The sequence below is a fragment of the Barbus barbus genome (assembly GCF_936440315.1).
Source record: "Barbus barbus genome assembly, chromosome: 36".
Classification (NCBI taxonomy): domain Eukaryota; kingdom Metazoa; phylum Chordata; class Actinopteri; order Cypriniformes; family Cyprinidae; genus Barbus; species Barbus barbus.
In genome coordinates, this window is record NC_136714.1 from 15,322,731 (window position 1) to 15,344,806 (window position 22,076).

Consider the following 22,076-nt stretch of genomic DNA (forward strand, 5'->3'; position numbering starts at 1 on the left):
AATCTAATTAGTATGTAAAATGTGTTATTGTATTAATATATATTTCTTTATCTACGGTCATCTATTATTCACATTTTAATACAATATTATGTTAAAATATAAGATACAATATGCATACACAAGTGAATATCAATGAATGCTATGGTTTTAGCCATTTTCAAAAAAAACATCTAAAGACATCTTTTTCGCCACCATCTGACCAATTAATACTAGCACTTGCCTATTCTATTCTATTTATTTATATTTATTTTTAAAAAATCATGCTATGTGAACTGTGCTAGACTAACTGAGACTTGTCACAGCACTTGTATTTTGTTGCTCTTTCGTTGGTGTGTTTGCTTCTATTTGTAAGTCGCTAAATGACTAAATGTAAATGAAAAAAAAATGTAAATTTAAGTTTTGCAAATACTTCAAAATAAAAAAGGCAACCAACTGTATTCATCAAAATATTTGATTATATAATATATCCAGGGAGAGGGCAAATTGTGTTCCTTGGCAGTCTTCATAGAAACTCATTTGACATCCTAAAAGGAGAGAAAGACTGCAGAAAACAAACAAGGAAAGGCAGATATGTTCCCAATAGCCATTGCTTTCTTTCATTTATCTTAACAATAGGAAATTCACTGGGTGAAGACTCAAACACCATCAAACACCTTGATCGTTGCCATGGAGGAGCTTGGTCTGACCGTTGCTCCAACAAATGTCTTACCAACTAATGTGGCTTTATCTTTAACCGGTATGAATGGTCACTTCTGCCTGTTTTTTTTTCTTTGGCCCCTTGTTTAAATAATTTGCACATTAGTTTCATTAAATTTTTATATGTTGTTCATATTTAACAGCCTAACAGAAAATTAGAAAAATGTGCTGCTTTTTTTGTGGTGGCGTTTGCCCCAGACGGTGCGTTTCTGATTAATTTGAGAAAATATTCTATTCTTTATTCTTTATGTTTAAGAAAAAGGACAGTATTAATGAATATTAAATGGGTATTGAAGTATTATTAATAATCTCTCTACTGTAAAATATGTATATGCTTGTATTATATTTGTAATGATGTTGTATTATTTGCCTGTATAAAATGAATAAAATAAAGAAATATTAATGAGAAAATCTTTACTGTTCAACAGCAGACAATTGAGGTAGGTATTGATGCCAGTACTCCTTTAGACTTCTCAGTCACCTACTAAAACAGAGATTAAAAAAGTTCTAAGACAATGCAAAATTAAATGTCATCCAAAAGTACATAAGCAATGATGGTACAATAAACAAATTGTAATGTTATAATCAAATATAATAAAACTTACCTTTATTCAAAATAGAGCTGCAACTCACAATTGCCCTATTTACCAGAACACAGTTTCAGGTGTACACATTTCTTTATGCACAAAGTGAATTACGTTTTTGTTTTTTTCTGGGAAATTAAATGAAAATATTTGTTATTAGTAACATGGAACAATAAACACAAGGAGTTGTGTTTTCGTTCATCACTATATTATAACAACTTATAAGCATGTCTTCTGTTCCAAGCGTATACACACAGGCAGTTATGATAACTAGGTTAGTTATTGTAGCTAGTATATCTATAATAATATAATAAAAATCTAATAGTTTCACCAGCTATTATCTAATGATAAACATTATTAAACCTGACGACATGAAAATACCACTATTAATTACTAGTCAAGAATAGGTAAGCTAAGGCGTTAAAATATTTTAAAAAGCAGTTATTTCATCAACTTACCAGTGAAAATGCTCCAAAGATACTGAAATTAATGGGGTTAATTCAACTTCCTTCAGGGAGAGAAAGATTACAGAAAGACTTAAAACAACTACGTTAGCATGATCGCTATTAAGGTGTTTCTCACGTTATCTAACCGCAAATATAGCATATACTGCCTATTATCTAAAAATAAACATTAACTATAACGCGTTTCATAAAATACAACTACTGGTCAGAATTCCGAGAGATAAACTAATGCGTTAAAATGGCAAAAAATAAATTGAATTGAATGGGCTTCAATGCTGAAACTATCGGTTGTTTGGAACTATTGGCTGCTGCATGACACGCTTAACTTCCTAAGTTCCTATGGAAGCCTATAGGAGTTTCTCAACGGCTCTGGGTTTACTCATCACTACCTGTCTAGCTTTTTAATAATCTATTTTGAATACATCAAGAATGCTGAAGTATTGGACGTGACGCTGAGCAAAATGGACACGATTTTATTGGACAAACTTTTTTTTTCTCACCCTTTTTAATTATATTTTTTTAAGTCAGAACTTTTATAATTAAACATGTTGAGTCTGTTTAATTATGATTGTATAATATAAATGCATACGAATATACAATTCTTTATGAGTTTAATTTGAGTTATTTTAATACTTCAACAAACTAAATGGAAATTAAATAATATATATATTACATTTATAAATGTGTATTTTAAATATGTATATGTATGTGTGTGTGTGTATATATATATATATATATATATATATATATATATATATATATCTATATAAAGGATTATTAGGAACACCTGTTCAATTTCTCATTAATGCAATTATCTAATCAACCAATCACATGGCAGTTGCTTCAATGCATTTAGGGGTGTGGTCCTGGTCAAGACAATCTCCTGAACTCCAAACTGAATGTCAGAATGGGAAAGAAAGGTGATTTAAGCAATTTTGAGCGTGGCATGGTTGTTGGTGCCAGACGGGCCGGTCTGAGTATTTCACAATCTGCTCAGTTACTGGGATTTTCACGCACAACCATTTCTAGGGTTTACAAAGAATGGTGTGAAAAGGGAAAAACATCCAGTATGCAGCAGTCCTGTGGGCAAAAATGCCTTGTTGATGCTAGAGGTCAGAGGAGAATGGGCCAACTGATTCAAGCTGATAGAAGAGCAACTTTGACTGAAATAACCACTCGTTACAACCGAGGTATGCAGCAAAGCATTTGTGAAGCCACAACACGCACAACCTTGAGGCGGATGGGCTACAACAGCAGAAGACCCCACCGGGTACCACTCATCTCCACTACAAATAGGAAAAAGAGGCTACAATTTGCACGAGCTCACCAAAATTGGACGGTTGAAGACTGGAAAAATGTTGCCTGGTCTGATGAGTCTCGATTTCTGTTGAGACATTCAGATGGTAGAGTCAGAATTTGGCGTAAACAGAATGAGAACATGGATCCATCATGCCTTGTTACCACTGTGCAGGCTGGTGGTGGTGGTGTAATGGTGTGGGGGATGTTTTCTTGGCACACTTTAGGCCCCTTAGTGCCAATTGGGCATCGTTTAAATGCCACGGCCTACCTGAGCATTGTTTCTGACCATGTCCATCCCTTTATGACCACCATGTACCCATCCTCTGATGGCTACTTCCAGCAGGATAATGCACCATGTCACAAAGCTCGAATCATTTCAAATTGGTTTCTTGAACATGACAATGAGTTCACTTTACTAAAATGGCCCCCACAGTCACCAGATCTCAACCCAATAGAGCATCTTTGGGATGTGGTGGAACGGGAGCTTCGTGCCCTGGATGTGCATCCCACAAATCTCCATCAACTGCAAGATGCTATCCTATCAATATGGGCCAACATTTCTAAAGAATGCTTTCAGCACCTTGTTGAATCAATGCCACGTAGAATTAAGGCAGTTCTGAAGGCGAAAGGGGGTCAAACACAGTATTAGTATGGTGTTCCTAATAATCCTTTAGGTGAGTGTATGTGTATGTATATGTATATATATATATATATATATATATATATATATATATATACAGTGCCCTCCATAAGTATTGGAGCAGTAAAGACAAAATTGTTCTGTTGGCTGTGGAGTCAAGACATTTACAAATATGATTAAAAGATGAATGTGAGACAAAACTACAGAATGTCACATTTTATTATTGGGTGATTCAACACATAGATGTCTTACCAGCTAAGAAGTTCAGCGCTTTTAGAGTTTCATCCCTCGGTCTGATGTGAGCATAAGTACTGGAACAGTTGCCTCACAGGTCTTTCTAAGTGATCAGCTGTGTCCTGTTGCATTAATTCTTCAGATATTAAAAGCAGGGAATGTGTCGTATCAGTTATATCCATTACTTCTGTATTCTGAATTTTGCATTTGATGATGACACACACAAACCAGGATGAAGATGAGGGAGCTGAGTTTGAGAGAAAAGCAAGCAATTTGGATGCTAAAAGAAAAGAGGAAGTCAGTTAGAGCTCTAGCAAAAACAAAGGGCATGGAGAAATCAAAAGTTTGGAAACCACCAGCGACGCCAGCAACCAACAACGACCTGATCGGCTGAGAAAACAACAGTAGTTGATGACAGACAAATCATAAAAGCTGTGAAAATTAATCCTAAAAGACATGTCTGTAAAATCACCAACAACTTCCAGAAAGCTGGGGTGAAGCTCTGACAATCTACTGTCCTCAGGAGACTTTGGCACACAATTACAGATGCTACACAGCAAGATGCAAACCTCTGACCAGCACCAAAAATAGAAAGGCAAGATTAGAGTTTGCAAAAAAGCACAAAGGTGAGCCAGAAGAGTTTTGGAACTGTGTTTATGGACCGATGAGACAAAGATGAACCTTTATCTAAGTGAAGGGAAAGCAAAAATGTGGAGAAAAAAAGGGAACTGCAATGATCCCAAGCAGACAGCCTCATCTGTAAAGCATGGTGGAGGTGGTGTCATGGCATGGGCATGCATGGCTGTCTCTGGAACAGGCCCTCTCAAATTTACTGATGACTTAATGTATGATGACAGTAGCAGAATGAATTTGGAAGGGTACAAAACCATATTCAAGAAAATGCCACCAGATTCATTGGGAAGTGCTTCATATTGCATCAGGACAATGACCCAAAACAAGCAACAATTGGAATTGGCTGCATTAAAGGCTGAGAAAAGCATTTCAAAGGATGAGACCAAGAGTCTGGTGATGTCTTTGGGTCACAGACTCACTGCTGTGATTGTGCGCAAGGGATCTGCAACTAAATAATAGCTTTTAATCTTTTATATCTGCCTTATGTTCAACTGTCCCAATACTTATGCTCACATCAATGAGTGGGATGAACTCTAAAAGTGCTGTGGTTTTTATTTGGTAAAACATATATGTGTTGAAACGGCCAATAATAAAATGTGACATTCTGTAGTTGCGTCTCGTATTCATCTTTTAATCTTATTTGCAAATGTCTGGACTCCACAGTCAACAGAGCAATTTTGTCTTTACTGCTCCAATACTTATATGTATGTATATATATATATATATATATATATATATATATATGTATGTGTGTGTGTGTGGTTGTACATGCACATATACGTATATAGTTTGTGTAGTATAGTGTTATGTTAGAATCATAATTATACTCTTATACATTTTGTTCTTTAAGATTTTGAATTGTTTTTAGCTTTGTTTTGTTTTTTCATTTAAATGTTAAGTTTTGAAATTTTGTTGTATGCATTTGTCATTTTTATTTAATTTCTTTATTTTTTAAATGTGTATAGGTAGTATTTATAAAGTTATAGCTTTTGGATCTGTTTTTAGTTGTTTTAATACTACAATTGATTGCTTCTGTTGTCCTCATTTGTAAGTCGCTTTGGATAAAAGCGTCTGCTAAATGACTAAATAATAATAATGTATTCATTATAATAAACATTTATAAATCATTCAAACAGCAGTTTATTAACGGTTACATTTACAAAACTGTTTATTTACAATTACTAAACAGAACAAATATTGTAATTCATCTCACTTAATTTTAATTCAAAATGAATTTTCAAAAAGATCTTTAGACCACTCATTTACAGACAAATTACAATTTGCATCCTGCATGTCAGACTTGCCTGAGAAACTCTCAGTAGACCCAACAATCGGCAACTGTTCCACCTTTTGTCGTTTATCACTTAACCTCAGATCTATGATCTTGCTTTTAAATTCACATTTAATTTTTCCGGAGCACAGTGAGTCTACACGTTTAGGGCTTCGTCTGGACTTCTGTCCACATGAGTTGTTATAATAAGAAACTGGGGTGGATTGCAAACATGGTGAAAAAAGCAGAGAACCTGAACCTCCAGGCTCTGATGTGTTGACATTCCTTGGTTCATTGACTTTAGAAATCTCTGTCACATCCGAAAGGTTCATGTCCATACTGCTCTGACCAGAAGCAAACAAATCTACAGAGCAATTGTACTTCTCCTCATGGTCATCAAACACAATACGTTCCTGCCTGACTTTGCAATTTACAGAATGGACCTCACTTTGTGCACAGTGGCTGATATATTTGCCCTTTTCATGGTTAACTGAACAAAAAGCCATGGAGGGTCTGCTCCTAGTTAATTTTCTTCTTTTTAAAGTGAGTTCTTTTTTGTCCGAAAAAGACAACCTGTTGTTTGTAGAGTGATTAAATGCACATGTAATGTCAGTACTAAAAGGAATCATCCTTTTTGAAGAATTGGTAGTGCACAAAAGAGTGGGAGTCTTATGGATCTCAGCATTGTTCATCTTAGTTTCTAGATTTTCTTGAAAGTCATTTTCATTGTTCTCTTTCCAACTTATGTTCACATTGCACATTGGTGAGGGCACTTTTTCGCTACAAAGAGTCATTGGTATAGTTTTTGAGATGCTTGCTGAATTTTCAGTCAGAGAGCATCTATTTTGCACTTGAATCATTTGATCACTTTTACCTGAACTGCGCTCCTTTGGGTCAATTACCTCTGATATCTGAGGCTCCACGCTGACAAAATCTTGTAAGCTTTCGGATAAAGGTGCGTCCTCTAAATCAAAACTGTAAAGTGACTTCTCATGTGAAGGTGCATCATATTCTTCCCTGGTTTTAGCTCTTACAAGGCATTCAGATTTAGTTATTTCAGTATTATTTCCACAGGACAAGGTGCTAAGTGGACTTATAGTGTCACATGCAGTAGAACTGTTAAAATGCACCGATGATTCAAACATGTCACAGCTCGAGGAAAAAGATTTCCTGTGACTGTTCTGCGTTTCATTCTTCAGTTCATCCTGTATACAATTAGCATGCTTCAATTGACGGGGGTTGCTTTGGGAAGTGCATTTACATGTTCTTGTCTCTTCATTCTTTGGTGAAAGAATATTACGATCAAAGTCTCTAGACTGCTGTAACACATCGTTACTTAATTCTTCCGGGGGGAAACATAACCCAGGTGATTGCCATGCGCTTGAGAGTGTGAATCCTTCATTGCTGGGTTGAGAATCCAACCTTGCACATGATGGAGGAGTATAATCAAAACTGCTGAGTTCATTTCTTTGAGAACTTTGTGAGTCTTTCTGTTGTGATGGACAGATACTGTTGGCAGAGTGAGAATTTGCTTGCAGGAGGTTTTTAAAATAACCAATTACAGTACATCCCATCAAAGACTCGCATGCAGAAATGATCTGGCAGGCCACAAACTGTCCAGACAGCGAGGAAGTGGCAACATTATGAGGGACCTGTTAGGAAAGAACAAGAAATTAGCAAAATTGATAAAAATAGGATCATCTTGATGCTCCACCCCAAATTAAATGAAGACATGCTCCATACCTTCAATCCAAAAATGACACATCTTCCTATAAAGCAGTCTTCCACAGCTTTGACAAGCAGTTGTTGAACAGTATGTGTGCCTTCAGTTTTCTCCAAATCAATAAATCTGGAAACATCACACTTTATATCAGCAATGAATCAACACAAATGTTTGTTCAAGATGTTTCAAATTTGTAAATGCTTTAAAACACACCTTTGAAGGCCACCAGCAGTAATGCCAAAGAAGGGATTTAAACAGCCCCCAAATACTGTCACACCAAATATATCTTGGTTTCTGGACACTTTAAATGACAGTCTGTATCTGTAGTCAACGTTTTGTAAGTCACAAGCGAATCCACATCTTCCACATATAGCCCTAAAGATAATGATTCAGAAGTTATTCATGATGATCAGACTCTTTTTAATTTAACACACACACACACACACACACACAAAAGTAATTTTGTTATAGCATCAGTAATTACACATAATGGTACATTCACCAAATACATTTAAAGTACATTCAAAAATAATTTGTAATTTGTAATAAAAAATTAACTTAATTTTACCACGTACCTTTTGCCTTCCTGAATTAATCTGGATAGACAGCCTTTGCAGCATGGATACACAAAACACGAGTCTTGCACAGAAAGTATTGTGCAACTCACCAGAGCCCGTTTATTGCTCATGAATGCTTAAAACACTGGCAAGGTTCACAAACAATGACCATAATCCCATTATTCTCTACTAGGAAATACAAAAAAAAGAGGACTCAAATATTAAATATTTTAAAACTGCAATCTATTAAAGACATACAACAATAAAGAAAATGATCTAATTAAAAAAGAACAGCAACAAAAAAGTGAGCTACAAAATGTGAGTTTCAAAACAAGCACGATTCTCTTCCTCGTTGGTTTCTCCCTCAATTCTCAAGCAGCACAGCTCCATCTACCGTACAATACTCTGGCGTTTTAAACGATCGATTTCAAACCTTATACTTGTATTATAATTTCATGTTTAAATGAGTCAAAGAAATGTATTGTAGGTCCTTTGTGGTCACGTTGATGTAATATGTCTTTACTCTGAGTATTGTTCATACTGCAGATGCGAGATAGATGAGCGAGACGAGGACTGGCAGTGGTGGGGATTTTAATTGTTCAAATGAATCGAATCTTATGAATCACTAAAAATATCCTCACTATTGTAAATCTTTAAGACGGCAACACAGTCATTTAAACAGGAGACGTTCAGTGAACGAAAAATATACGAATCGTTCAGTTTAAAGATTAATTCAAAAATATGATTGACTAAAACAAAAAATATTATTACCACTGTTTAAGTTTTTTATATGATTTAATAAAATATGTTAAAGCTAAAACGATGTGATATTGTATGCAGTCACTGTAGGAACCTCGACTCTGTGGACTTGTTTCCGCCGGACACTTTTGTGTGCAAACACCGCGGAAACATTTGATTTGGTTGTTTTTTGTTTTGTTTTGATTTCTTAGAATTGTCATTAAATATGAATTTACACAAACAAAGCCGTCGGTACCAATGAAATAGCACTTGTTCAAAGACTTTACGATGGTTTTATGTAAATAGGTTTATTCTGAAAATGATAAATGCTAGAGAAATACCAGTCTTTTAATTCATTAATATGCGATTGTTTATGTAGAGCGACGGGAGGTTAACTAAATATTTAATTTTACTATTTGTAGTTTTACTCAACCAAAGAATTGAATGTAAATACATTACCAGTAGTCATTTAATTTCTAAATGTGATGACTACTTCAACGACAAAAAAGGTTTATTTGGGACAGCATCGGATTGTAAAGACAAAGGGGTAAGATTGGTTGGAAATCTGAAACTGTGTTGTGCTTGTATTGATTGTGTACGTTTTACAAACATGTTTGACATGGAGCTTTTAATGGTTCACTGTTTAATCTTAACGCCTAGAAGAACTTTGTTTAATGTACACAAATAAGTAAGCTAGACTTGAAATGAGTTCCCACTGAAAACAATAGCGTTTAAATCACAGAGCTTGAGGCTATAATTCATATATTTTTCTCAGGGTGAGCTTGTTTTAACAGCATGTTTTTGCATTTGTTTGTTTTATGTCAGATGGGAAATGTAAATATTGTTGTCACTAACTGGTAGTTTTTTTATTTGTGTAGCTTAGTTCTTGCAGATGAGAAACCACATAGACAATCAAGTCACCTGAATCAAGCATGTTCTTCTGCAACAGATATAGCTGAGAACAGAAGATGTAATGAACCAAAAGTATGTTTTTTTTTTTACTTGGTTTATATAATATCATGACACTGATAAGCTTTGTTACACTAAGTGCAAAATTCACATTTTCTATTTAAAGCAAATCCAGAATAAGCAATGGATGCCAGGAGACTCCACTTTAGCAATGGATGTAGACATTTTAGAAGCTATTGATGAACTGGGTCCAGAAGTCTTGAAATTCAAAAAAGATGAAAACATTCAACAAACTGAATTGGCGTCACTTAAGGAAAACTCTGACTTTCCACAAAATATTTGTGAGCAACAAGTGCAAAATGCAGAAAACATCAGCCCTTCAAGTCCAGGCTCAGCGTGGTCACCATCAGAGCGCAAAAGAACCAGAACACAAAGCAAAAAAGACAACGACTGGAGGGATTTGGCCCAAAAGCTTTTGTTCAGTGAAACCAAAAAGACTGAAGCAGGAGGACGTAGTCGTGAGATGAAATGTGACAAGGAATATTCTTCACCTCAAAAGATTATCAACTCCACAAAAAACACACTTAAAGTAGCAAACAGCAAACAAAAGTTAAAGTTCAGAAGAGATACCAGCCCAAATGACTCTCTCAGTACCTCCAACGATTACATCCTGTTCAGTCCGACACATATGGCTGCTGCTAAAGAGCGATCCGTGTTGCAGCAGCAGAAGAGATCAATGAAAAACCTTTCAGTCTCTGTGCTGACCCCTCCTTCTGGACTGGATCTCAGTGTCCTCGGTGATGCTACGCTACCAGATGCAGGTAGATTTTCCCCTGTTGCATTTAAAGAAGGGACTTAAATTTTCAGATTTTCACTAACAGGAAGAACTATTTAATTTCATCATTCATGTTATTTATTCAGCTATTACTCCCATCTGTTGTATGATCTTTCAGAAGACATTCTGATATGCTGATTTGCTGATCAAGAAACATTTCTTATTATTGTCAATGTTTAAGACAGTTGTGTTGCGTAATAATTTAGTGGAAACTGATACTTTTTCAGGATTCTTTGAGAACAGAAAGTTCAAAAGAACAGTATTTATTTAGAGCGAATCTTTTGTAACATAAATGTCTTTACTGTCAATTTTCATCAATTTAATTTCTTTAAAACAACTTTCTGACTCCAAACTTTTTAAACTTAAAACAACGATAACAAAAAATGCTGGTATGTGAAATATTAATTCAGTTTTTGCTGTTTATTGTACCAAACAGCACAAAGCATCCATATGGGACGTCCTGCCGATCAGTCAGACAAGCTTTTGCTCTCTAGTTGGGGTCTCCCCAAGCCTGTTCTGGAGAAATACCAGAGTCTCGGTGTTCAGAGGATGTTTGAGTGGCAGGCTGAGTGTCTGACCTTGGGCAAAGTGTTAGAGGGGCAGAACCTGGTATATTCTGGTAAATAGCTTCTTATTGTTGACTGCAAATGTTTTGTTTGTACTTTGTCTTGTTTTCCTGAGAAACAGCACCTTATCACAAACTAAAAATTGAACTTATAACTACTTGTGATTACGTGATACTTTTCTAGAATACATGTAGGTATCTCATTTTTTTTCTCTTTTAAGCTCCAACCAGTGCAGGAAAAACTTTGGTTTCTGAGCTGTTAATCCTGAAGAGAGTTTTGGAAACAAGACAAAAGGCCATGTTCATTCTTCCTTTTGTGTCTGTGGCTCGTGAGAAAATGTTTTATCTACAGGTTGGTTCCCATTTGATGAGTGCATATATAATTGTCAATTATCTCAGTTGGCCCACTGATCATAGTTTATATTTTCTTCTTCAACTGTGAGTGCATTGTACAGTATATACATATAATGTGTAATTGTGGAATTCTAAATTTAATATGTTTGTCAGTATACATTTAAGAATTCTGTTGATGAGATTTTACTAATATTATACTTGCCATTTTCACCCAGAATGTATTTCAGGAGGCAGGGGTCAGAGTGGAGGGGTATATGGGTAACACTTCAGCAGCTGGTGGGTTTTCAGCTCTGGATGTAGCTGTTTGCACAATAGAGAAAGCTAACGGACTCGTCAACAGACTCATTGAAGAAGACAAATTGGATCATCTTGGTAAAATAATGACTTTTTTACTACTTAAGTTTTTTACTCTTTAAGGTACTCTTGTAAAACTTAATTTTCACCCAATTTGCAGGAATTGTTGTGGTTGATGAGCTGCACATGGTTGGGGACTCTGGTCGTGGATATCTGTTAGAACTTTTGCTGACTAAAATCCAATACATTGCCCAAAAAAACACAGCAAGGTATGTGATCATGCTATGTTTAAGCCAATAATTCTTCAGAAATGGTCCTAATAATCAGTTTCTCTGGTGAAGGTTAACATTGATTATATTTTTAGGGGTTCTGCTCAAAGTGCCTCTGCTGGTGTGCAGATTGTTGGTATGAGTGCCACACTGCCAAACTTGGACCTTCTTGCTCGCTGGTTGAATGCTGAGCTGTATAGTACTAACTATCGTCCTGTGCCACTGATGGAGTGGGTCAAGATAGGCACAAATGTCTATGATGGATCTATGAACTTGGTCAGACAGTTCACCCCAGCTCTTCCCGTAAATGTCAGAGCTTGACATATTTTTTGGCCTCTAAATACGAAATCAAATTTTTGCATGACAGAATGTACCTTCTAATGTTTACTATTACAAGATAAGATGTTCTTCTGTCTGTAGGGAGATGATGATCACGTTGTCAGCCTCTGCTTTGAGACAGTGCAGGATGGACACTCTGCACTGCTGTTCTGCCCTTCAAAGAACTGGTGTGAGAAACTAGCAGACAGCATTGGAAGAGAGTTTTACAATCTTCATCACAAAGGTTTACAGATATATCAAGTTGTATGCTTTTTACTATTCAGGTATGCGTTATGCTTTAACATTGTTTGCTTTTGCAGAAATGCAGTCAGGCTCTGGAGTGCAGAGTATATCTCTGAATCAGGAAAGTCTCCAGGATGTTGTAGCCCAGCTCAAGCGTACTCCTGCAGGCTTGGACCAGGTGCTTCAGCGAACAGTTCCCTGGGGGGTGGCCTTCCACCATGCAGGTACATGTGATTACATGATTGATTTTGGAGTATTACATTTTAATCAGAGTTTTTAGTAAGCTTTATGAACACTTTTTCTGTTTTTGAACTATTTTAAAATAAGTAAAAAAAAAAATAATAGATATAATAATAATAATAATTGTATAAATGATCCTACTGCTAGACAAGAATGTAATTAAGTCGATAATTTAAATAATACAAAATGTAAAATAAAAATTAGCAATAAAAACATCAAAAAGTATTTTTTTTTGTCAATTTAAAAAGATGAGGACATCCCAAATCCATTGTGTTTCCTTGAAATCCTTGTTTTAGGTCTGACGTTTGATGAGAGGGATATTCTAGAAGGTGCTTTTCGTCAAGGATACATTAGAGTGCTAGCTGCCACCTCCACCTTGTCGTCTGGTGTAAATCTGCCCGCCCGACGTGTGATTATCAGAACCCCTGTTTTTAATGGTCATTTGTTGGACATTCTAACCTATAAGCAGATGGTGGGACGAGCAGGCCGTAAAGGAGTAGACACCATGGGTGAGTTTTCAATCTTTTTATTAGAGATTTTTGGAGTGTTAATTATTATACATTTTGTGATGGTATATTATTACGATGCAATATATTATTTTGTTATATATTATTGTTATATAATGTACACTACTGTTAAAAAATCAGGGACACGTTAAATTGATCAAAAGTAATAGTTTTCTTTTTACATTCCAGACTTTTACAATGTGACAAATTTATTTACAATGATCAAATAATTCAAACAAAAAATATATATTTTTGCGGTTTCCAAACAATATTAAGATCCACAATCTTCGTTAAAAAACTTTAAACATTTTACAGTTAATTGGGATGGAATGCTCTGTGTTGACTCAGGTGAGAGTGTGTTGGTCTGTAAAGAGGCTGAACGTGCTAAGGGCATGAGCCTCATCCAGGGCTCGCTCAAGCCTATCAGCAGCTGCCTGGTGAAGCGGGAGAGTGAGGGCGTCACTACCAGCATGCTCAGGGCCATCCTCGAGGTGTGAATGTCTTTCACCTTATAGTATGTTGTATGATACTTTATTGGTTGAGTATGTACAGGATTTAATTTCATTATTTTGACTGAAGATCATCGTTGGAGGAGTCGCCAGTTCACCACAGGATGTGAGGATGTATGCTTCTTGCACTCTTCTTGCAGCCAGTATTGCAGCCGAACAGCCCCGTGAGGAAGAAGCTGAAACAGAAGCTCGAAACAAGGGGGCTATTGAAGCCTGCATAGATTGGCTGATGGACAATGAGTTTATACATATACAAAAGGAGGGAGATGGTAATTTATAAAAAAAAATGTTTTTTGTGGTTTGTGATAATGTTTACATTTTGATCATTTGAAAATTGTCTGTTTCACAGTGGAGAGGTACTGCCCAACGCATCTGGGTTCTGCGACTCTGTCCTCGTCTTTATCACCCCCAGAAGCCTTGGGGATTTTTGCAGATCTCCAGAGAGCAATGAAAGGATTTGTGTTGGAAAATGATCTCCATATCCTCTATCAGGTATACAAAACACTTATCATTTGTTGCACAGATTAGTTTTTTTTATTAAAAATACGAGTTATTAACAGAATCGTGTTATGTATTTTAAGATAACACCTGTGTATGTGGACTGGACTACAATCGACTGGTACCAGTTCTTCTGTCTGTGGGAGCAATTACCGTCTACAATGAAACGGGTGGCTGAGATGATAGGCATCCAAGAAGGTTTCCTTGCCCGCTCCGTTGGTGGCAAATTAATTGCTAAAACAGAAAAGCAACGTAGACAGATGGCCATTCACAAACGGTACTATGTATTTTCTGAATATAGAGTGCTACAATTAATGTTTACAGTTAAGTAGCAGTATGTTGGTATGAATTTTTCTTGTGCAGTTTTTTCACAACGTTAGTTCTCCATGACCTGGTAAGCGAAGAACCACTTGGAGCTGTCGCAAAGAAGTATGGCTGTAGCCGAGGACAGCTTCAGTCACTTCAGCAGTCTGCCTCAACATATGCAGGTATAATGACATCTCTTCATACTGTAGGCATGGGCTTGCTTACTTGTCAATATGAGATAAACAATGCCAGAGTTAAAAATTTGGCAATGATTTTTTTTCAGGTATGATTACAGTCTTCTGTAATCGACTTGGATGGCACAACCTAGAGCTGCTTCTGTCTCAGTTCCAGAGTCGTCTGAGCTTTGGAGTCCAGAGAGAGTTGTGTGATCTGGTTCGTATTTCTTTACTAAACGCCCAGAGAGCACGTACGCTCTACAGCTCCGGGTTTGTCACAGTGGCAGAGGTGGCCAGAGCTGATGTTACAGAGGTGGAGAAGGCCCTAAGGAAAGCTATCCCTTTCAAAAGGTAATGAAACCGGGAGATGATCAGCCTAAAAGGTTTATTTGATGTTACTCTTATTTTTTATAAGCTTTTTATTTACTGCAGAATGTGGTCATTTTAGAGATGTGTATCAATTATTGGCTGATATTATGTAGTTTTAAAATGATTGATTTTATTTTATTTTTTTAAATCACCCTTGCTGTTGTTGAACAGTTACTTTAAGTTAATACATTACAATGTTGTGATGCATAAATTCACTTGTGGCATTTAAAATGACTGATTTTTAGTGTTTTATTTTTTATTTAGTTGGGCATTTATTTAGTTTGTGTTATGGTTACTATCCATGAAAGTTTATTGTAATGGACAGAATTTGAATATTGGTTCATACTGTTATAATTTGAATCTCTGCAGCTCCAGGCAGGCGGTGGATGAAAGCGAGGTAGAGGCTCAAGAACGTAAGAGCATGCGCTGCATCTGGGTCAGCGGGAAAAAGGCCTTGACTGAAAGGGAGGCTGCTCAGCAAATTGTGGCTGAGGCCCAGCTGCTCCTCCAGCAGGATCTGGCTCTTCTTGGGGTGGAATGGAAACCATCATCCCTCGCAACAAAGACCCAGCCAGATTCCCATTCATCTGAGGAATCAGCCAACAAAAAACCTCTACAGTCCATGTCAAGGGGCCCAGAACATGAAGAGGGGCAAAATGTTACCACAAATGTGGACAAACAGAAGTTGTTGGTGGATAACAATTCTGACAGTTGTTCCCATCCTCCTTTGAGGCCATTAGAGGTCACTACTATTTCAGAAAAGCCAATGGATATTGATTCAGGTGTATTATCTGCTGACTGTCAGCCTGCTAAGAAATGTGAACAGCAATCAAGTACATTGCATAAAGTTCTCAAATCAATAAATGCGAAAGACAAGGGCTGTCAAAATAACCAAACAACAGATTCATCAGATTGCTCTTCAAAATCACTTCAAAAGAAATTAGGACACAATACCTGTATAAAAAGTGCCTGCAACTCTGGCAGTGACCATCATTGTTTAAGTCCAGTTTTGAAACGTAGAAGGATGGATGTTGTGGACGCTGATGCACTACCCACAGTCAGTGAATCAAAAACACCAGCTATAATCACAAAAGACCCTAAACTAATATCAAATGTTGAAGAGCTTTGCTTTAATAAACCTGAAACTGACTGTAGAATAGATAAAGATAAGATGAATCTCCAGTCATCCATTGCTGCACTGAACCAAGCCATTGAGTCAAAAACTCACTTATATGATCCACAAAAGGGTGGGAAAACCCCAGATGCCACTGCGAAAAAGTGCACATCTAAAATGAAACATTTAACTCAAAATGAAAAGCGAGAAACGGTTACTTACAGTTTTGGGAAAATCAGCAGCAGAGATGAAAATGAAACTGGCTTAAAGGTAAACACCAGAGTTAAACATGATTTAGTATGTTTTTCTGAGAAGCTTAGCTCTCCTGACTTGTACACATACGGATTAGAAGAGTTCGGTGATAGTTTTCAACTTGATACACAGACTGAGAAAATGCTTCAAGGGGATGATTTTTCACATGGCATTGGTAATTTCAATATTCTCAAAGAAAATAACAATCATGTTGATCCAGAAACAGAGATAAAAGTTGTCAACCAGTCATCTTTCCTGGAACATGAGAATCAAACGTCTAAAGACCAAAACAAAGACCCAGTTGAAGGTGTATCACCTCATAAGAATGGCCTGGCCACTGAATTCAAACCGAAATATAACATCTCGCTTACTGACAGCCAGTTGGAGAATATTTTAAATTACAGTAACCAGGTTACTGAAGAAGAATCAAGTTCCGATAAACCTGCTGAGCAAAGGGAAAATCATGAGCCCTCTGATCATGTTACTGACAACAGCTTCAACCGGAGCAGCAGTTTTCTATTTGACAGTCTCTATGACAACTCCATCTTGGATGCCATGGAGGAGGCAGCAATGGATCGAGACAACAAAGAAGAACAGGTGGTTGAAGCGCATCCTAATTCAAATGGCTCTTCTCCAGAACTCATTCCGGAGAGAAAAGATGGTGTGTCAACGGAGGATCAGGAAGCAATCCAATGGGGCGAATCATCTTTCAACCTTTCAGAATGGGGAGATTCACTACTTATTGGAGAACAGTACCTTGATAAAATGAACAATGCTGTCAAGGCTGGTGATGGCCCAACATTGGGTGCAGAGAAGCCCAGTTATACAGATGATATTGTGTCTGAACTACATATATCACAAAACAATGAGCCTCATTCAAGTGTTTCAGCTGAAAGACGCCAGTTAAACAGTTCGTTTCACATCAGCCCAGGAATGCAGGACATTTTTGACAAATGGTCTGATCAGTTTTCAACCATATCTGAGATTCCAGGGCAGTCAAATTCAACTGTGGTGGAACCAAATGCTGCTGCTGTTGTCGAAAAAGCTGTATCCCCAGTAACAAACCATGGAATTGATCAGGGAAGTCCAAGAAACTCAAGAACAGAAGATTTTGTGGTAGTCCAGGCCAAATCAGTGGCTCACAATGACCTTGTTCCTCCAACGCCAGTTTCTGAACCAGTCACACCACGAGTTAAAATGACCACTTCTGCTATACAATCACCTCTTAATGTCACCAAGCACAGGTCTGAACTGGATCCAAATTCTAAATCCAGTTCCCAGAAAGATTATCAGTCTTGTTTGAGGACAAACGCAGCATCAGAGTTAAACATGTCTCTGGCTGATGAGGGCTTTACGAGGCTTTCTCAGTGTCAATCACTTCCGGCTTCAAACTCCTGCAGTCCAGAAACATTCTCCATAATTGATGTGGCAAGTGATAAAAGGCTTTTCCATACATTTATAAGTGAGTGGAAAACAAAGGACAGATTTTCTCTTGCTCTTGCCTGTGAGAAGATAGACAACACCTCAGTGCAAGCTGAGATGGTTATAGGTGGAAAATACAAAAAACGTAAGACTTCAGAATTTTTTTTTCCTATATTTGTTTTAGTATCCCAATATACATATAAGAAAATGTAATATCCAGTTTATAAACTTGTGTAATCTGTTTGAAGCTACTACCCCAATGAGGAAAAGAAAAGATGGCTTCCTTCTTAAGGGATATGAGGATCTTGTTGTCATTGGCATATCTGTATGCTGGGGAGCAAAAGATGCTTATTTTGTGTCTCTGCAACAGGAGCTGTCAGACACAGGTAGGAAACATGTCACTGTGAACTTTTTGACCAACTTTAATGAGCTTGTTCCTTTGAATGCCTCTAAACCTACTGCTATTCTTGTCTTTTGACAGATATAAGTGCCAGCTTAGCTCCACCACCTCTCGATGAGACTCTTACAGTTGAGGAGCGGCTGAAGCAAATTCAATGCTGCTTGGAAAAAGAATCAAGTGTGACGGTCTCTTATGACTTCATTCATGTTTACAAGACACTGTTACTCACATGCGAGCTTGCTATGCGTGGCACATTTGAAGACCCAAAGGTTGGATAGAATACTGTAAAATTGAAATAAAAAAGATAACCCTTTCTATTCAGAGTTTGACGAGGATTGGATATCTAACTACATTCAATTGTTTGTCCTTCAATAGATTGCATGCTGGCTTCTGGATTCAAGCTCCAAAGAGCGCACTCTCCACAACATGGTATCCAGCTTTGCTACTGAGAATCTCCTGATGCTGGAAGGAATTAGTCCTGGTCAGGGTGTGCAGAGTTTAGGGATCTATGGAGATGCCAGTCAACCTGGACGCTACAGAGCTGCTGTTGAGTCTGTTCTGGTCTTCAGGGTCATGACGCAACTCAACTGTCGTCTTGAAAAGGATGGTTTCTTGGGTAGAAGCGACATTTGAGTCTCTCGTTTTGTCTGTTTGTCTGGGTGTCCAAATCCTGCTACTAGAGGGCATGTGTCCTGCAGAGTAGGAGCTCCAACCAGCCCCTACACACTTGCATGGAAGTTTCTAGTAATTCTGAAGACCTTGATTAGCTGGTTGAGATATTTTTGATTAGGATTTGAGAAAAACTCTGCAGGATAGTGGCACTACAGGTGCAGGATTGAACAAACCTGGTCTATATTTAAGTTGGTGATATACTAATTATTTGATGTCTTGTTCTTTTCTTTTCTAGACGCATTCAAGAAAGTAGAGATGCCCACCCAGTACTGCCTGGCGTTGTTGGAGCTAAATGGAATTGGGTTTAGTGTTGCCGAATGTGAGGCTCAGAAACATGTGATGCAGGCCAAGCTAAGTGCTCTTGAATCCCAAGCTTATCAGCTAGCAGGACACAGCTTCTCACTGACCAGTCCAGAGGATGTAGCGGAGGTTATCATTATCTCTATTCAAAATAATAATGACCTTATACATTTACCCACATAAAAATTAATTATCTTGTATGAAAAATTTAATAATCCTCCATCTCAACTTTTATAGGTGTTGTTTCTTGAGTTGAAGCTGCCTCCCAATGGAGATTTAAATGCCTCAAAGAATAAGAAGACGCTGGGTTACACTAGGAGAGCAGGAGGCCGTATCAAACTTTCAAAACAGTTCAGCACAACTAAGGTACGTTCCACAGTGTCAGCTCTTTTCTGTCATTTAAACTTGTGGTATGTACATCCTAAATGCACTCTTTTCTTATTTCATCAGGATGTTTTAGAAAAGCTCAAGGCACTGCATCAGTTACCAGGTGTTATTCTTGAGTGGAGAAGGATCACAAATGCTTTGACAAAAGTGGTTTTCCCCTTGCAACGAGAGAAGAAGTGGCACTCACATCTGAAGATGGACAGAATACATCCAATCTCACAGTCACACACCGCCACAGGTGTGTAGCATGAAGAAATACCATTTAAACTTTATATATGCATCTTCTTGTGACAGAATTTGAATGTTTGTATCTTTCTCTCACATAGGGCGTGTGAGCTTTACTGAACCAAACATTCAAAATGTCCCAAAAGATTTTGAAATTCAAATGCCAACACTTATAGAAGAAAGTCAACCATCACAGAATGGTGCAAGCAAGACATGGTACAGTCTTATATTGTTGCAGTGTTTTCCCCCTTTTTTGTTCTATATAGCAAAACACATATATATCATATGTTTAAAATTATGTTTATTTCAGGGGTAAACGATCAAAGATAGCCCGGCAGTTGGCACCCCTTTTAAAGGTATCGGACGAATCACCAGAAAAAGGAATGCCATTTTCTGTCAGCATGAGGCATGCTTTTGTTCCTTTTTCAGGTATGAAACTTTATTATTGAGGGGTCTGGGTAAAGAAGGGATGATTTAAAGGGACTTCTGTTTGCTTCTATAAACATTATTTATGCCACATTTACATGATCTCGGTTTTAATCTTGTACATGTCTTTAGGAGGTCTGATTCTGGCTGCTGATTATTCACAGTTGGAGCTCCGTATTTTAGCTCATCTGTCCCGGGACAGGCGGCTCCTCCATGTGCTCAACAGTGGTGCAGATGTGTTTAAAAGCATAGCAGCAGAGTGGAAAATGGTAGACCCTGCTTCAGTTGATGATAATATGAGGCAACAATCCAAACAGGTTTGCTACATTAGAATATATTTACATACATTTTCATGTACTAGCATTCTAAAAGCAGATTTTTTAAATGTAAATGACTATAAAGTAGTCATTAGCACATTAATATCATTTGCAATTGATGATTGAAATTTTATTTGTTGTCACTAAAATCTTAACATTTTTGTCAATAGATTTGTTATGGAATAATCTATGGCATGGGAGCAAAGTCTCTTGGAGAACAAATGGGCATCGAGGAGAATGATGCTGCTTGTTACATTGAGACGTTTAAATCCAGATACACTGGTATATGACAATTTACTATTGGTGCCTGGTCAAAAAAAAAAAAGTGTGAAATAATGATAACAGTTTCATTTCTTATTTTTCTATAAGGCATTCACAACTTTCTGTGTGAAACTGTACAGAAATGTGTGAAAAATGGTTACGTGCAGACATTACTCGGCAGGAAGCGTTTTTTGCCTGGAATAAAAGACACAAATGTGTACATAAAGTCCCACGTAAGTCTTCATGATCCCTCCATTAGAGTATACCTGGAGTGGTATAAGTGTTTAATTTCTGTCCTCATTTTTAGGCAGAGCGACAGGCAGTAAACACAACCGTGCAGGGCTCTGCTGCTGACATTGTCAAATTAGCAACCATCAACATCCAGCGTAGATTGGAGGCAGCGTTTCCTGGAGTTCCCACATCACATCAACACCCTCCAATCAGATTGAGTATGACCAACTTCATATTACAACATTTTCACTATTAAATGCGAGATGTGAATTTAATATGTTTTGTTCAGGTGGTAGGCACAGAAATCAGTTTAGACCCTCTCGAGGAGGCTTTTTTATACTTCAGCTGCACGATGAACTCATCTACGAGGTTGCAGAGGAAGATGTCATTCAGGTAATTAGGAAGACTGGTCTTTCTAATCATTACATTTACCTTGGACTATAAGAAAAGTTCAGTGGTGATAAATCTAATAGTATTGTTTTTACAGGTTGCACAGATTATGAAGCGAGAAATGGAGAGTGTTGTGAAATTGTACGTTAAGCTCAGAGTAAAAGTCAAAGTGGGTCCAAGTTGGGGTAGCCTTCAAGACCTGGACATTTAAAACAAATGTGTTTACATGTAAAGTACTGAATGAGATTATGAATTACTTGAACTGTTAAAACACTAAATGTGCAGATGTTTTTTTTTTTTATGCAGTAAATGTTTTTAATCTAAAATAAAATTCAACCGATGCTATTAAGTGTGAAGAAACTTGAAATGGAAATATTTCTGTACATTGTATTTAAACATTTGTAGTAGACATGATGTTAATGAATTAAAAAGATCAAGCATCAGACATTT

At 37.1% G+C, this 22,076-nt stretch overlaps 2 protein-coding genes across 2 annotated transcripts; one reads left to right on the forward strand and one right to left on the reverse strand.

Moving 5' to 3' along the window:
• Nucleotides 1–5,503: 5,503 nt before the first annotated feature.
• Nucleotides 5,504–8,473, reverse strand: LOC306855823 (uncharacterized protein). Its single transcript, XM_079394717.1, has 4 exons — nt 8,119–8,473; nt 7,757–7,918; nt 7,564–7,669; nt 5,504–7,472 (listed from the first exon to the last, which is right to left on the reverse strand). The coding sequence occupies exons 1-4, from the start codon at nt 8,229–8,231 to the stop codon at nt 5,775–5,777; spliced, it is 2,079 nt and encodes a 692-aa protein (XP_079250843.1). The 5' UTR covers nt 8,232–8,473; the 3' UTR covers nt 5,504–5,774.
• Nucleotides 8,474–8,970: 497 nt separating this feature from the next.
• On the forward strand, nt 8,971–22,076 carry LOC306855837 (DNA polymerase theta-like). Its single transcript, XM_079394743.1, has 32 exons — nt 8,971–9,385; nt 9,717–9,822; nt 9,914–10,568; nt 11,019–11,201; nt 11,369–11,499; nt 11,717–11,873; nt 11,956–12,064; nt 12,160–12,373; nt 12,485–12,626; nt 12,703–12,849; nt 13,162–13,374; nt 13,720–13,862; nt 13,951–14,149; nt 14,230–14,372; nt 14,462–14,655; nt 14,742–14,866; nt 14,968–15,211; nt 15,599–18,162; nt 18,266–18,403; nt 18,499–18,686; nt 18,793–19,033; nt 19,325–19,518; nt 19,627–19,755; nt 19,840–20,014; nt 20,103–20,217; nt 20,312–20,430; nt 20,560–20,744; nt 20,915–21,026; nt 21,114–21,238; nt 21,313–21,454; nt 21,526–21,629; nt 21,724–22,076. The coding sequence occupies exons 1-32, from the start codon at nt 9,324–9,326 to the stop codon at nt 21,835–21,837; spliced, it is 7,812 nt and encodes a 2,603-aa protein (XP_079250869.1). The 5' UTR covers nt 8,971–9,323; the 3' UTR covers nt 21,838–22,076.

What these genes read in the sequence shown, in the direction of transcription:
- LOC306855823 (XM_079394717.1), bottom strand. Translation starts at nt 8,231, where the DNA reads ATGAGCAATAAACGGGCTCTGGTGAGTTGCACAATACTTTCTGTGCAA. An exon ending in TTAATTCAGGAAGGCAAAAG is followed by an intron (nt 7,919 to 8,118) that starts GTACGTGGTAAA and finishes CATTATCTTTAG; the next exon opens with GGCTATATGTGGAAGATGTG. An exon ending in GTGTCATTTTTGGATTGAAG is followed by an intron (nt 7,473 to 7,563) that starts GTATGGAGCATG and finishes CTTTCCTAACAG; the next exon opens with GTCCCTCATAATGTTGCCAC.
- LOC306855837 (XM_079394743.1), top strand. Translation starts at nt 9,324, where the DNA reads ATGACTACTTCAACGACAAAAAAGGTTTATTTGGGACAGCATCGGATT. An exon ending in CGGATTGTAAAGACAAAGGG is followed by an intron (nt 9,386 to 9,716) that starts GTAAGATTGGTT and finishes TTATTTGTGTAG; the next exon opens with CTTAGTTCTTGCAGATGAGA. An exon ending in AGACAAATTGGATCATCTTG is followed by an intron (nt 11,874 to 11,955) that starts GTAAAATAATGA and finishes CCCAATTTGCAG; the next exon opens with GAATTGTTGTGGTTGATGAG.